Here is a 16,567-nt window from a genome sequence, read left to right on the forward strand (position 1 = left end):
AGAACAGCTATAGGCAAGTTGAAAGGCAGCATGCTTCATGGGATTCCCACCACCCTTTGACAGCAACCTTCATGCCTTATTTAAATGTAAAGGGAAACTCAGTTTTGAAGCCTGATTGCCATGTCACATGGGGGATTCCTGTTAAAGGAACGTGACCCTGAATCCCATCAGGCATGCAAAGCTACTTGAATAGTTCTTTGGATCCCGATAAAACTTCATTATGAAACGTGTTACATATGTATGTATGTTTCCCCCCCTACTCCTACAATATTCAAATGATCAACAAATTCTGTGTCAGTTCTATAAAAAAAATGGATAGCTTCCTTTACTACATTTTCATAAGAGTTTGTTATAGTTCCATGACCTCAAAACATTAAACAACTTCTTTGGTCATAGATGTAGTTGACTTTCTTATTAAGTGCTCCAAAGTGAGTGTATGTAAGAATATGAAGGTGAAGATTAAAAGGTTAGGTTCCTGATGTTCTCATAAACTAGGGAATTTCTGATTTGGTTGAAACACTGATTAAATATGTGAAGATCAGTTCAAAAAAATCTTTTATCTTTAATGAGGACAGAAGGACCATAAGATTACCACTGATTATATGCAGATTTGTCATGGTCATAAATCTGCACCTGTTCTACACTTCACATCTTTTTCTTGCCACATCAAAGCATTCCACTCTATATATCTGAATAGTGTCTGCTGCTATGATTTTAGCAAATCCCCCCTTCTTTAGGAGCATTATATGTTTTATGTTTTCATTGTTTTGATCATCACAGAAAGAACTTATATTCAGTTCTCTTTCGTTGCTTTTACTGATTTCGATTTATGGTGCATCATGCTAGTAATGGAGTGTGAAGATTCTACATGTGCTTGTACAAGCAAAATATTTTTCCCAAAATGCTAACTATGGTTGGGTTTGCATCTTTCAGTGTTTTCATGTCACAGAAGAATGTGTTAGTCAGCTTGTAATATTCAGATACACAGTGGGTGTATCAGTGATCCACAAAGTTTTGTTTGAAATTAAGAGCTACCAAGACACTGTGCAGCATCCCAAGGGCCACTCAGCTGATTCCACACACTCGGGAGTGCTTCTGACTTGTTTCTCTTCAAACAACAAGTCCCATGCTGAGCGGCAAAAGATTTCTGAAACTGATAATGCAAATTCAGTTTGTAACATGCTGTTCATTGAAAAAAAGTCAAAAATTCCAAGGGGCCAGTAGTTCATAGAACATCTTTTTCCTTTCGATTTTGATCTCTTCTGTTTGTCCTTCATAGAAAAAAGTGTTGCTAAATATGATTTAATGTTCCTAGGCTATAACTTTCAAAAACAGGAATCTGAAATGAAGCCCTATGAGCTAGATTTGCATACTTTGTTGACAAATTATTGATGAGGACTGACAGATATAAACACATTATTTCATTACTTTGTCTTCCAGTCTCTCTCTGGGTCCTATTCCAAGTTTTGATATTAACCTTGAAAAATATGTCACAAAAAGTTCAATGCTAGGGTATCTATGGGGATAGAATCTGTAGTATGTAAATACCAGATTGCTTTCGTGCTTAATGTAATTATAACATGAATTGGTTACAATGGGATCCTGAGATCTCTTGTTCTCCCAAAATCTGCTGCATTGGATTTGAGAACCCTCAAGAACAGTGCAGGAGATGGTGCAGGGAGACTCCATGAAAACTGTCCCTTTGTGTTTGTGGAAGCATCTGCTGGATCAAACCAATTTCGTGAGCAGGACTCCTTTCATTTGAAGAAGGACTGTGTTAGATCCAGCCTTGTGTATTTGCTTGAGCTGAAGTGTTCCAATAGTTTCATACTTTTGAACAAAGCAAGCTCTTCAGAGTTCTGATATGCATTACTGAGATGAGGAAGATTCATTCACTTGCCAAAAAGTAATAACCTTTTCACCCCATTTTATAGGTGGAGGACAATGTTCCTCTTAAAATAATGCTGCTACTCATGGATGAAATCTTTGATCTAAAGGAGAGAAATCAATGGCTACGACGAAATATCAAAAACTTGCTTCAGCAGCTTATTAGAGCAATGCATGGATATACAATAAATAAGTACTGCCTTCCTTCTTTATAATTATAAAAAACCTATTTATTCTGTAAAGTACATGTGAAAAACTTTTGTCTTTTAAGCACTCATTTTGGAGGCAAAATGTGATGTGATTTAATTTTTGTAGGGGCGCAATAAATGGTTCTCTCACTCCTCCTCCTCCTCCTCCTTCAGACAGTGTTTGCTGTCTGTCTTGTTTCCTTATCCAGCTATCTTATAAAACAGATCCATTAGACTCACCTGAAGGGTGCTTCTGCATGATGGCGTACTGGACCCAGGTAGTCATGGTCAGCTTTTGAGCATATCACCTGGGTCCAGTATCCCTTTGTGGGAGATTACCAATATTTACTTAGTAAAATTACAATTCCTTTTCCACCCTACTCTCATGTATCTTAGATAGGGTAGGGTAATGGACTGAATGCTGCATTTATGTGGTGAACACCTTGGATCAATTTCCTGCTCAGCTGTGAAGCTTAATATTTGGCATTGAGTTAGTCGCCGCCCTGGTTGCATGACACTGTAAGTGAAACTATGTCTTAGTGCAGGCTATTGGTCAGAGAGGAACTTGCAGTCGTTGTGCTTCTGCATTGCCCTTTTTATTGCTGTCCTGTGGTAGATTAAGCCATAGATTGGCTTAGCGTGTCATCCAGACCAGAAGTCATGGCTAAGCTCTCTCCTCACCAACCATGAGCTGTAGCCAAAAACAAATCTTACTAAGTTTGGCTTACCGTGTCATGCAAAACAGCCTTAGCAGTCTCTTAGGACTATTCCTGAGAGGTTGCAATTGGTACTGTATCCTTTGCAACTATCCAGCTTTTCTTTGGATAGTAATATGTTAAATATAATTACTTTTCTGAAATATGTAGGGGGGAAATGAAGGTTCTGGAGTCTGCCCCTTAAAGCTCAGCTTTCTGTAGGCACCTTTGCATGAAGGTATAGAAGCATTTAAAACAGCAGCAAATTTGTTTAGAGAAATTGTGTGCTCTCCTTTCCTTACAGCCCCACAAATGTATTTGGCAGATGTGTTGCAGAGATACAGGTCTTACCAACCCTTTCAGGTGCTGCTGTATCAATGAATGTTGGGCATGAGATTTGTCCCTTTTATTTCTTGCATTCGATTTTAAAGAATACAATATATTAAAGCAATATGCCCATCTTAATTTCAGAAAAATAGTAGATCATGTTGATTGGATGACATCTCCTGAACAAGTAGCTGATGCAGTTAAACGTTTCAGGTATGTCCTTTTAACACATGCTGTACCCAAAGCATTTTATGTTTCCTGCCTATATTTACTGTTGTTCACATCTATATAATGTTAGCTGACAAATATTCTTACTTTTCACGAGAACCACTTTCTCTACTAGGTTTAAAGAGATGATTAACCTTTTCTAGATAGTCGGTCTCTGTAGAAAGCCTCCTTTGCAAATATGTAAAGTTACTTGAAAAATAGATGTACATTCTTTGACCCAACCAAAAAATAAATAAAAATCTGCCTAATTAATGTGCAATCTTACTATCAGCCTTCCTGCTTACAGGGGGAATCAAGGCAACATTATACAGTGAATAATACCTATATCCTGTATGTTTTCCAGCTTTGTTTTGTAGCAGTTAGTTTAATTTCTCTTTCCCATAGAAAGTTTAAACTGACATCATTAGGAGTTTTCTACATTCCTCTCCTTTGCACTAGTGGCTTTTAATGTCTTGATTTGTTGAGATAGCTATAGCTGTCTTTGCATGTCACATCCAGCCTAGTTGGCACTGGGCCTCCAGCATAGTGCTATTCCTCCTAATTAATTATGCTCTGGTCAGGCTAGTAAGCACCTGAAAAGTCAACAGCAACAGTGGCTAAGCTATTGCCTTCCAGATGTTGTTGGACCATAGTTCCTTTCATCCCCATGGATTGGATTTGCTGGCTGGGGCTGGTGAGTATTGGCGGGCTTCAGTCATTTGTCTAGGCTAACTATCACTGGCTGTGATCAGTCGTGCACAGCCAGGGTAGTGTGGCTCTCTAAATGTTGTTGGGCTCCAGTTCTCATTAGCCACAGCCAGTGTGGTCAATGATCCAGGTTTATCATCCCTGTTGTATAACCAGGATCTGAAGAAACACACCAGCTAATCTAGAGAAGCCACTTTAATATTGAGGTCTTAATATGGTACCTAAGATTTGCATGCGCAAGATGTGTTTTGAGTTTTCAGAGGAGAACTATAACCTGGTTTTTATTTTAACCTGTAAACTTGTCTGCTTGCAGAGATGCCTTTTGGCCCAATGGCATTTTAGCTGAGACTGTTCCCCGCAGAGACAATGCCATTAGAATGCGAACGAGAATTGCTGGAAAAACAAAATTACTGGGGATGATGCCAGGTGTGTGAAATTATTTCTCCTTGATCCGAAGTGGAAAATGTCCTTGTATGTGTCACATAGGTTTTAAAGAAGCAGAGTCTTGTTTGCCTGCATGTGAACAGTGTTGAGAAACTAGTTCTCTAAGGAAGTTTGCGACCTTGCATTTAGTGCGAGGGCTATTTAGGGAATGATAGTTATTTTCTAGAACATTTTAAGAATCTGTACTTTTACAGCAAATAAGCATGAAGATTGAATTGTTACTGAACTGTCACATCATTTTGTGATTTGTCTAGATGAATTGAAGCATATCCTAGGTGCTGAGACGACAAGGAAAGGCATTCTCAGAGTCTTTGAAATGTTTCAGCATACTCAGCTGAATAAGAGGATGGTATACGTCTTTCTGGAGGGCTTCTTGGAAACTTTATTTCCAGCAAATGAATTCCCTGAACTCTTCAAAAAACTGCATTCACCCTCAAAGCAGATGCAGCGATATAAGCAGAGACTGCAATCTACACAAGCGCCTTCTTTACAGAAAAGGTGACACTCCAGATTTTTATGTTGGTGTCCATTTGCCCAGGACTTGGGCAGGTTCTCTGGGGCTTAAAACTCTCATGCTGTTATTTCTGCACCGGTCTTTTAGTGTCACATATTAGATTATTAATGCATCCATAAGAGATAATCGTTCCTCTCATCCTCCTTCTCTTATGCAACCACTACCATGAACTGGGTTCATGTGTCTAAATGATTTGGTGCATCTTCATGCAACATTGAGAAGAATATTAGCCCGCTCTGTAAGAATGTCTGTTCCTTCCACTCTTGACGGAATCTATGATTGCCAGCAATGAAAAGTGCTAGACTGTGTCAGTTGAGTGATAAGTAAAGCACAACTGTGGTGATAGCAATGGAGGACTTGGCTGCTTTGCTCGGAACTGGGAGATTGTGCAATGTGAAAATCAGGTGCAATTTGATTTGCATTATGACTGTTGAGGCCTTGTAGGTCTCGCTGAGTGGCTCTGAAGTGGTTGAGCTAGCATGAAAGAAGTCTTTTGAACAGATGGTTCTGAGAAATTTTATGATTTTCCCAAACTACATTTGCTAACTAAAGGTTGAAGTAATATCTGCGAAAGCCGTGTTAGCTTCACTTTCCAGAATGATAATAATAAATAACTAAGTAAAATATATTCGTTGGTTTTATTACTTAGTCAGGATGGGTACACATAAAGAAAAACATCTTGGTTTGAATTAGCCCGCTTAGTGGTCTTGTTTTGCTCTTCAATAACAGTTCTTGTATTCTGCATATATTTTTTAAAGAAGAAAGGCTCATAATAGCACTTAGTGAAGGGAAGGACAGATGTTTAAAAAAGGGGATTATCACATTTATTTATTTATTAGGAGTTTTGGGGGCTAGGAAACAGAAGCAAATTAAAATACAACGTTCTCAACATTAAGAAATTATCAGAATGGTTTTACTTTTTGCCATTAATTGTCACCCTTAGCTTTATTTAAGTGTGTTCACCTTAAGAGGAAAATTGCTGAAATGACTTGGTTTCTTACTGACATAAGTCTTCTGGACTTCATTGAACAGTCATATGCAAACAATTGCAAATTCCTGAATGCACCACAGTGTATATATGAAAATAAGAGACACAACAACAATATTTTTTTAAATAACAATCTTTTTTATTTTTTGCATAATGTAAAATTTTAATAAATAAACTTCTTCTACACAAAAAGCCCCCTGTCTATCCTCTTTACTTCCAGACATAATGTCTAATTGAGAATGAAGTAATAATTTACTACTTTTGCTGAGCCTTAATTTATCTTGGAATCTCCTTTTCTCAAATCTCCTTGAGGAGCACCTCCCATGATCAAGGAATTTCAAAGCATTAGATATAATCCCCGTAATAATTTACTATATAGTTTGTTTAAGATCCCAAGAAAATAACCCAAATAGTAGTCATTTAATGCTCTGATACTAAACACATTTGATTTTACTCAACAGGGCTGACTTAAAAACAATGTGTTTCAGGTTTGGGCGTAAATGCAGTACCTAAAGATCTTGCAAAACAGGTCCTCCCATGTAGGGGGAAAAATCAGGAGAAAATGGTTTTAACCTCAAAAGAGAAAAAGAAATATTCATTGGGAGGGTATCCAAGAAATACATGTGTTTTTAAGGCATGAACAAGGAAGTCTACAGCCCTTCCCCTACCCACTATCCTTATTTGGATTCCATTCTTGCTGTGAAGCCTACTCAGTAATGGCAAAGCTGTAAAAAAAAGAAAAGATATTTACATCTTCATTACAGTATGCATGTCTTCAAGTGCAATTGTTCTCCCCCATCTCTACAGATCCATACTATACGTGTGATTCCCTTTTACCAGAATCAGAACAGCTTAAGATAACATGTATGAAGTATTCTTTCTGTAGCCTCCTCAATGCTTTTAAATATAGGTGGCAATTGACATGAATCTCTCTCATATATACACACACTTAAAAAAATATATCTTAAGATGTGTTCCTCAGTCTGTGGCCTAATTCTAATCGAGGTAGTAGAACTGTCTGGATGCTGTTACTTTAAATTGCAGGGGAAGACTTGCACGATTAATTTAAAAAAAGAGCTCTGCAGGTAGAACACAAACCCGTCACGTTGGAACGAAATAAGCTTGCTGATCTTCCCCTGTAAAGTTGGTTTTCAGTGTACAAGCATCACCTGCAATTTGAAGTTGAATGATCTACACAGGTATACTACTCGATGAAAACTTAAGCCTATGCCAAGCTCTTAATGACCTTTATTCCTGCCCCGTTTGACTTCTAAAATAGTAGAATGCTATAATCCATGTGAAACACTGGATAATAGGAGAAAAGGCAGGCCTAAATACAGGTCGTAATACAGCCTCAATATATGACTCTGGTCTAATTTTCAACGCTTCAAAATGGAAATGAATAACAATCAATATAGTATGTGGTATCTCTTACCCCTGGGCCATCTACATTAGACTTCAGAATTATGTTCAATTGTTGAATTTTTAAATTGATTACATATCCAGAAAATGTGTAAATGAAACAAAGGTGTGTTGTTTCTTTGAATGCAATTATTGCACAAAGGGTTTTTTCCATCTATATTTAATTTCAGAGCGTGCCTGTAGACAGGAGCAGTCAATTTGTACACCTCTTCCTGATTAGTTATTATGCATTGTTCCCATGTTGTCCATTCACATTATCTCGACTGTAGCCCCTGTGTTATTTAAAAGCGCCCCGGAATTGATTGTGTAAATGCAGCAGATACTTAGCCAGGTGTGACCTGGTCTGAGAATGCTGTGACCAGCCTCTGAAAATAAATGTGCCATTGTCCAGCAAAATGCACTTAATTTTAGCCTTAATTGAGAGAGAATGAACAGTAAGGTGGAATATTTCATATGGTTCACCCTCAAGCTTCTGCCTCTGGTGTTTGCTATGACTAAACAATTTTAAATGCTACCAGAATGTGTAATAATTTTTAAAAGTAAAATACGAATTCCACAACCTCAGTTTTAATTTAGTGCAATATTTTCCTGTAACGCATGTGTATTTGAATAACTGTTTAAAAAAAGAGAGAAAGTTTTTAAGGTTTTGAGATCAAAGGTATACTGTCTTAACCAACAATGTATATTCTGTTATTGCTGCTGTGTTGGCTTATCTAAGGACTTGTTTTAAAAGTCTGGTTTGTCACTCCTTGTAAATCCCTACTTCTCTGTGCTCGAATGAGCATGGTTCTTACATTGCAAGGAGCAAAATCTAAAGAGCACATCTGAATATAGCTGTTAAATAAATGACTTGTGCATATCATTGTACAGTATGTGTCAACTGTGTGCCTAATGGTTCTTTCAATATCTCCCCCTTTTTCTTTAATGAAGAATGAAAACAAATTTGGAATGCCATGGTCTCTCTTTCTGACGGCTAAGAACTCTAAGTTTTTATTTGGAGTTTGCATTATGTTTGTCCAATAGAGAAGTTCAGAAAAGTACACTAATAAAAGTATTAACAAGAAAACTTTGAATTTGTCTTATTTGCTTGATTTGACTATAGCCCATGTGAAATAGCAGATTTGCTGCAGTGAGATCTTTGCAATGGTAATCTCATGTTTAGGAGAACAAAACAAAGGAGATTAAAGAAAAAGGTTATTGGACTGAATGACGCATAAGTGTAATAGCAATTGATTTAGAAGAAATGTGTCATAAGAAAACTTAATGAACCTCAAACTTCAGTGCACCCGCAGTGCAACCCCATTAGTTATACACAATAGCAGACCTTCCGCAAAGTATTGTGTATCTTTAGTGCAACAATTTCCGATAGGGGTTTCCCCCCTTAGGTTTTATTTTCACAACAGCTGGACCTGCATGCAAGAACTATTCTTCTACTTTATATGTAAAAAAATTCCAGCTGTTTCACATTAATCCTACCAACTCCACAGTACCAATTTCTAAAACGTCACTTGTTTGTCCCCTTGAAAAATGTTTATTGTAGCTCTTTTCTTACCCAGGTATCTAGTAAAATTGGTCCTGAGAAAGAAGTAAATTCATGGGGGGGGGGGGACCAGTATGGATGACATCCAGTGTTACTTATACTTAGAGCAGACTTGCTGAAATCAGTGCACCCACTTTGAGGATGGTTATCATTCTATGTGTTTGGATTACAGAGTACATTGGATCATAAGCATAGCATATGTGAGAGATCAGTGATCATTAAGAAATTATTATGAATGCAAGCTGGTGAATATGAGTGATCCGGAGTTCCTTATCTTATACAGCATGACAATTAAACTTAATTTTATGAAAAACTTTGTGCTTTTCTCAATATAAGAACCAGCTTCCTCTCTGTACCATCCAGTGTTAACCTGGACACTCCATATCAGCAATGAACCTAAATAAACAGTTTCTGAGAGCTCATGATTCTCTTGAAGTAATTTAAGAGCAAGTGAAAGAAGCAAGAAAATAGTTCTCTATATCCTGTGCACACCAGAAATGATCTTTTAAGAACTCCTGCTAAAGTATGTAAGTGTTTTAAGCCAGTGACGGAATCTCTCCATGTGAACGCAGTGTTGCCCTTTCACTCCGGGTAGCATTTCACCAAGCCAGTTCAACAGTAGTTGGGGATTTTACTGTTTTAGCTCTTTGGAAAAACATCTACCTGCAGGTGTTTTTCCCTTTTCTTTACGGGTGCTCATGGAGGTCACGGAAGCATGAAATCTGCCCTAATTCAGCTTAGCTGCTAATCACACAGTGAGAAAAGAAAGTGTGACTGAATATGGAATAAATGTCAGTTGGCACCTGTTTTCGCCATCTCAATTTGTTTTTCTTCTCACGGCATTTTACACCTCTTAATTTAATTTGTGACTGGCCTTTTTCTCCTTCCAGCTGTCTGGGGTTATACAACACACATTCCATTTGTGTTATCAAGGGCTTAACAGGCCCCAGCCACTGAGCCAAGCAAATTAACAGGGCTGCGCTGAACCTGTAGCCCTTCTGCTTTCTCGGCATCTTATCTCGCTCCATGAGGGTAATTCAATTCTCAGCTCTGAAATAGAGTAGGCATAGTTTTAACGTGCCTCGGAATCTTTTCCCACCCCAACTATACAATTTTTCTTAAAAATAATAATAATAAAGAAAACCTTTAGGGTGCAAACCAGAGTACACTGGTTTTGCAGATGGCGACAACGCTTCTACATTACTCCTAACAGCCAGATCCTATGCATGCTTGCTCTGAAGGCTGAAGAGCTATTGGGTTTCCATTTCATGGGTACAACACAAATAATAATCCTATTATGAGACACAGCAGATGGAGGTGTGACCTCGAAGTTTTTCTTTGATCATCCAATACACCCATCTAATGGGAAGAGCAGCTCCAAAATGTGAATTCCAGCAGCTGACTCTGCCTGGTAGCACCTTTTCCTGGAGAGCACCTGCTAAAGGTCGAGCGACTTGTTTGAAGTGAACCTTTTATGTTGTCAAGTGAGAGCTGGCTGTACTATATGAGATGGTAAGTGAGAAGCAGCACCAAGATTGATCTGAAACGTCGCTGAGGTCAGCAGCAAAGGACCACTGCATTTTGACGTCGGTTAGTTGAGATGGGTGCAAGCTTTCGATTCTTTCTTCATTGGCACAAAGTTGCCCTTTACATGTTACATGCTGTCCTGCTCAGGTGTGGTAATGGTTAAAAAAAAGAGAATTCCTGGCAAGTTAGTGATTGGCAGGGTTTAATGATGATAGGGGCACTCTCACTACTCTGTCCCATCACAAGCAGGGGACGAACACAGACCTCGGGACTTGTGGGAAAATGGTGTCGCAGTCCTAATTGGTGGTTAGGAGCATGTACACCGTTTCTAGGCAAGAAGCTGGCAATCCTAGTTTGCAAAAGGAATCTTGGGTACCATAATTCACTTGTTAATTAAAATAGTTCTAACCCGTTAGGGATTATAGGGACAGAAATTGATGATGATGATGATGATGATGATGATGATAATTTAAAGTTGTATGTAACAACAGCAGCTAGGATTCTATACACACAGAAATGGAAGGAAGAAGTTCCAACCAAAGAAGGGATAAGTCAGATAATGGACTACTCTGAACTGGCAGAATTAACAGCAAAACTAATAATGAGTGTTTTATAGAAGAATGGATGCCTTTTTTGGACTAAAGAAATATAGTATGATGAACTCGCAAGCAGGACTTGAGCTATGAGCAACAGAAGTAATTAGATTATAATATTGTGGTTGTGATTTGATAGAAGATAGGGTGCAGTAGAACGGGAAGAACAGCAACTCAATGGAAAAAGGGGTGGGAAGTTGACAAAAATAAGAGAAAAGACGAAATTGTGTTTTGACTATATGTTTAAAATGTTGAAACTTAATAAAATATAATATAAAATCTAACCTGCCCCATATCTTGGGCATCAGGTACACTTCAATTAAATCCACACTTCATAATATAATCAGCAATAATACTCAGGCAGTGAGCAGATGATGCTAAGTTGCAATTAGCAACCCCCCAAATGCTTGAGTAAAACATCCGGGTCTTTACTTGGGGCCAGAGTGCCATCAATGTTGGCACCACTCTAGCCTCCAAGGGGAGAGTGCTCTCTGGCTTGGGCGCCATAGTGGAGAAAGCCCTCTCCCATGTCTCAACATAACATACAACTCCCACCAGTGGGATGCAGGACAGGGTCCTCAAGCAAATCTTAATGCTCCGGCATGTGTATATTAGGAAGTATGTTCCATCAAGTAAACGGGCCCCAAGCTATTTAAAAATAGCTTGCTGGATCAGGCCAGTGGCTCATCTCATCCAGCATCCTGTGGCCTGCCAAATGCCTTTGGGATGCAGGACCTAAACACACTTTGGGGGATTCCAGCAACTGGTATTCAGAAACATACTGTCTCTGGCAGTGGAGGTAGAACATGGCCATCAGGATTAGTAGCCTTTGATAAGCCTTTGTGAATTTTTCCAATCCTCCTTCAAAGCCATCCACATTGGTGGCCACCATTTTCTCTTGTTGAGGCCAATTCCATAGCCTGACTGCACTGCGTGTAGGAAATACTTCCTTTTGCCTGCCCTGAATGTCCCATTGCTCTGTTTCATTGGATGCCTCTGAGTTCTTGTGCTATGATGTGTTTTATCTATCCCCTTTCTCTGTACTGTGTATTATTTTATACACTTGCATCATGTTTGCCTCTTACTCTCCCTCTCTCTAAAGTAAAAAGGACGAAAATGCTGTAACCTTCCTTCGCGGGGACTTGCCCCATTCCCTTGATGGTTTTCGTTGTCCTTTTCTGAACCTTTTCCAACTCTACAATCTCCTCCTTGTGGTGAGATGGCCAGAGCTGTGCTAAGCATTTAAATTGTAGGCTTGCTGTAGATTTGTATTTGTATCTGATATCAGCCATTTTCTTTTCAATTCCTTTCCTAATGCTAGGAATCATTAGGAAAGGAATTGAAAATAAAATGGCTGATATCAGATACAAATACAATTCTTTTGGTATTTCAACTTTCCCAACATCAGGGTCTTTTCCAGGGAGTCTTCTCTTCTCATGAGGTGGCCAAAGTACTGGAGTCTCAGCTTCAGGATCTGTCCTTCCAGTGAGCACTCAGGACTGATTTCCTTCAGAATGGATACGTTTGATCTTCTTGCAGTCCATGGGACTCTCAAGAGTCTCCTCCAGCACCATAATTCAAAAGCATCAATTCTTCGGCGATCAGCCTTCTTTATGGTCCAGCTCTCACTTCCATACATCACTACTGGGAAAACCATAGCTTTAACAATATGGACCTTTGTCAGCAAGGTGATGTTTCTGCTTTTTAAGATGCTGTCCTTGAACAATTCAGTATCACCAGCAAACTTGTCTACCTCGCTGCTCATCCCTACTCTATGTGGTGTATGAACAAGTTTAAAAGCACAGGTACCACTAAAGATCCTTGAGGGATTCCCTTGTCTACATTCCTCCCAGTGGCGTAGCATGGGTTGTCAGCACCCGGAGCAAGGCAAGTAATTTGTGCCCCCCCCCCGCTGCACTGTCCCTCCTCCAGATAGTCCCTCGCTGTCTCTCCGCACCGCACGCCTGGCACCCTCCCCTCCACAATGGGCGGCGACCCGGCGGCTCGGCTCGGATTTGCCCGGCCCCCCCTGACCCCCCACGCTACGCCACTGATTCCTCCATTGGCAGAACTGCTCTTTTGCATTATGGCTCCTGAGATGAAGCAGGCTTTTCAGATGCAATTGGAGGCCATTTTGAATCAAGATAATGCACTGATTTTAACCACAGATTTCAAAACGACATTTATTTAGATTATTCCAGGGTTTCCTCTATTTCCCTCCCAGGAGCAGTTTTATTACTGGATCCTGCCTCTTTCTCTGTCTCTTTTTAGCATTATTGTCATAGCAGTTTTTACTCCTTTCATTTTCCTTTTGCAGGTGATGTGTTCAACTGCCGTACCAAATGATTTCCTGAAAGACTTGTTCTCTAGCTCCACCCTGTGCCCATACAGGGAAGAGAAATAAGATTTATTTTCTGCTGTGGTCTGAGATGCAAACCTGAGTCTTGAACCAGGCTTTGATGAAGACTCCAGGCTTAGATGAAACTTGATCAAGGCCTAGTTGTCACCGACAACTTTTGAGGGGAAATCCTGTGAGGTTTGAGCAGAGGAGACAGGGTTGGGGGGTAGAAATGGGGAAAGGAGGATAAGCGCCTGGTTGGAGGAGAGAGATGGAATACTTGGCTTTAAACTTTTGATTCATATTTTTATCATTGTAAACCATGTTGTTTAATTCAAATACTTCCACGCTATCCCTCCTGGTTTTGAGACAGCTTCAATAATAAGAAATATAAATATGTGATACCTCAGGTGGCTGTAGGGGTAAATTCTGAAGTGCAGGTACTCATCATGACAACTCCCTATAGCTACACCTTCATAAGCCGCGGGTGGGGTAGTTACTGTTGTTGCTGTTGGTTTCTTATATTTTTCTTATATTTTTCTTTTAGATTTTGTTCAGTTTGGCTATGTGTTTTTAATGCTTTACTTATTGTTTATGACTACTTCTGTTATGTTGGAGTTATGTATATTTGCCATTTTGTAAGCCGCCTTGAGCATGGTTTGAACAGTGGAATGGAGCACACAAATAAAATTATGTATGTGTTTGTACGTTAATGGCATGTGAATAATTAAGCCTTCAGCAATTTCAAAAGGCAGACAGGGATTTATCAAAGCAACATATATTATTATTAGGAATAGCTAGAAAGGTCTACAAAATATTGAAATAGATATGGACAATCTAACATTCAAATAAACAGTTTGGTAACATCAAGATGTCTTGGTCCTTTTCTATGATTTGTTTGTACTTACATTTTGATATATGTTTGAAACTATTTTTTTGTGATATTGTGTTAGCTCTTTTTACATGCTCTTCCTTCTTTTCCACTCAGTCTTCTGATAAACAAAAAGAGAGCGAAACCAAGTCCATTTTGGAATTAACAATTCAATTACATATCCTTTCGGGGGTTTTATACAGCTGCAAGGAGTTATTTGATAGTTTACTGCAGAAACATTTTAGGCTTATGCTGCCACCTGGTGAGCGCTACAAGAATGGACAAATCTATTCTTGATTTGACAAGCACACAAATACCGTACTTTTCCATGTATAAGACTAGGGTTTCCCCCCTTAAAAATCATGCTAAAAAGTGGGAGTCATCTTATATATGGATAGTACATAGGGTGGACGTTTGATTGGTTGTTGCTGTGGCTGGCAGTGGCTATCGTGCATGTTATTGGATGCTGTGTCAATGGGTGTTGTTGATTGGCTGGCGCTGTGGAAATTGAGTGGGCGATTGGCAGCTTCTGCTGGTGAGGGGACAGACAGCAGGCGGATTTTGTGATGCATGCAGGTGAGGGATGCATTTAATCAGGCACCGCGCCCTGCCCAATTGGATGCCCTGCCCCCTTGGCGTGGGGGCTACACGTGCGTGTACACCCTCGCCCACTCCTGGTGCCAGTGGGGATTGCTACACCGGTGTCTGAAAGAATATGAGAACTGAAACACAGCCACCCTTCAATATCCACTTACCTGAATTTTGGATTCTGTTCTCCAACCCAGGTTTGCAAAATGCATACATTAGGGGAAAGTGTGCATAGAATATTACACACCAAAGTTCATTATATGTGAGGAAATTGCTTGCAAAAATGTGTGTGAGTGTGAAATCTGCATGAGAAAATGAGTTCATTAGTGAGAAACTCACACCAAAATGCTAAGGAATTCTCATGAGGCTTAAACATAAACACAAATTGCTGCATGCATGTGGAGAACTGAATTTAAGGTTGGAAAGATAATCTGAGAGCACCAAACTTGACAGATTCTCCCACTCCTGCTCCACCCTGTAATGTTTTGTTGAAGGGCCCCATTTTTTGTAAATATGTTTGCCCCAGAGCAGTGGTTAGCAATTGGTGGTCTGTGAACCCAAGGGGGCCTGTGTAGCCCACTCAGGGGGTCCATGGCACATTCCCATTAACTGTCTGGAACATCCCGTTTTGGGGAAAGCCCCCAAAATGTGTGAGATTGTGCTGTGTCTTGTGCAAGATTGCGTGGCCCCAAAAAATGTGTTTTGAGGCATCGTACTCTCCCGTGGGTTACGCGACTCATGCAGGAACGTGGCCTAGCTTTGCTCTGGGACATGTTGGAGGGTATAGTGGCACCATTTACATAATGAAAGCTCCACAGAGATATAAACATTTTCAAAAGTAAGGGGTCCATGGCTTGGCTTTTAAAAAGTGGGGGGTCTGCAGTACTTAGTTGGTTGGGAACCATTGCTCTGGAGCCAAGTGTTGTTGATTTTTTATTCTCTCTCTCAAGGGATGCGGGTGGTGCTGTGGGTTAAACCACAGAGCCTAGGACCTGCCGATCAGAAGGTCAGCGGTTCAAATCCCCGTGACAGGGTGAGCTCCCGTTGCTCGATCCCTGCTCCTGCCAACCTAGCAGTTCGAAAGCATGTCAAGTTCAAGTAGATAAATAGGTACCGCTCCAGCGGGAAGGTAAACAGCGTTTCCGTGCGCTGCTCTGGTTTGCCAGAAGCAGCTTAGTCATGCTGGCCACATGACCCGGAAGCTGTACACCGGCTACCTCGGCCAATAAAGCGAGATGAGCGCCGCAACCCCAGAGTCGGTCACGACTGGACCTAATGGTCAGGGGTCCCTTTACCTCTCTCTCTGTGTGTGTCTCTTTCTCTCTCACACACACAGCCCTCACAACTCTCAAGTGTTGTAGCAGTGGTCGCCAACACGGTGCCTTCCAGATGTTGTGGACTTCAGCTCCTATCCTCTCTGACCACTGGCCAAGTAGGTTGGAGCTTATGGGATGGCACCCTTTTGGCTGCCCCTTTTCCAGAGCCTGAGTGTGCTGAGATTCAGGGTGGGTGGATGAAAAATACTTAACTTTACGGGTAATGGTCTAAAGATATTACTAATGGACTTTTGTTATTATGGGGTGTGGGGGGGGGAGAACATCTTTAATTTATTGCCTGAATTAGAAGCATAGAGACCATTTACAACACTTCTCACTTCCAAGCCAGATTTCCACTTAAGGTCACCTCTGTTTATGCACTGAGGTTTTCAGCTTGAGGGTGTATATGTGCTA

The 16,567-nt window shown here is 40.2% G+C and overlaps 1 protein-coding gene and 1 long non-coding RNA gene across 10 annotated transcripts in view; both read left to right on the plus strand.

The window, feature by feature from the left end:
- The window catches only part of SNX13 (sorting nexin 13), a 66,483-nt gene extending 58,037 nt beyond the window's left edge, over positions 1–8,446 (plus strand). For all 9 annotated transcript variants that reach the window (XR_014503516.1, XR_014503517.1, XM_083405354.1 and 6 more), the window contains 4 exons: positions 1,935–2,080; positions 3,242–3,310; positions 4,326–4,438; positions 4,711–8,446. Coding sequence is in view for 7 of the 9 variants with exons in the window: in XM_083405354.1 (XP_083261480.1) it covers positions 1,935–2,080; positions 3,242–3,310; positions 4,326–4,438; positions 4,711–4,958 (576 nt within the window). In the remaining 2 variants the exon portion in view is untranslated. The remainder of the gene's footprint in view (positions 1–1,934; positions 2,081–3,241; positions 3,311–4,325; positions 4,439–4,710) is intronic.
- LOC310660671 overlaps positions 1–16,567 on the plus strand; it is a 365,222-nt gene that overhangs the window by 268,578 nt on the left and 80,077 nt on the right. The window lies entirely within an intron of this gene.

The sequence above is a fragment of the Podarcis tiliguerta genome (genome assembly GCF_965153285.1).
Source record: "Podarcis tiliguerta genome assembly, chromosome: 12".
Lineage (NCBI taxonomy): Eukaryota > Metazoa > Chordata > Lepidosauria > Squamata > Lacertidae > Podarcis > Podarcis tiliguerta.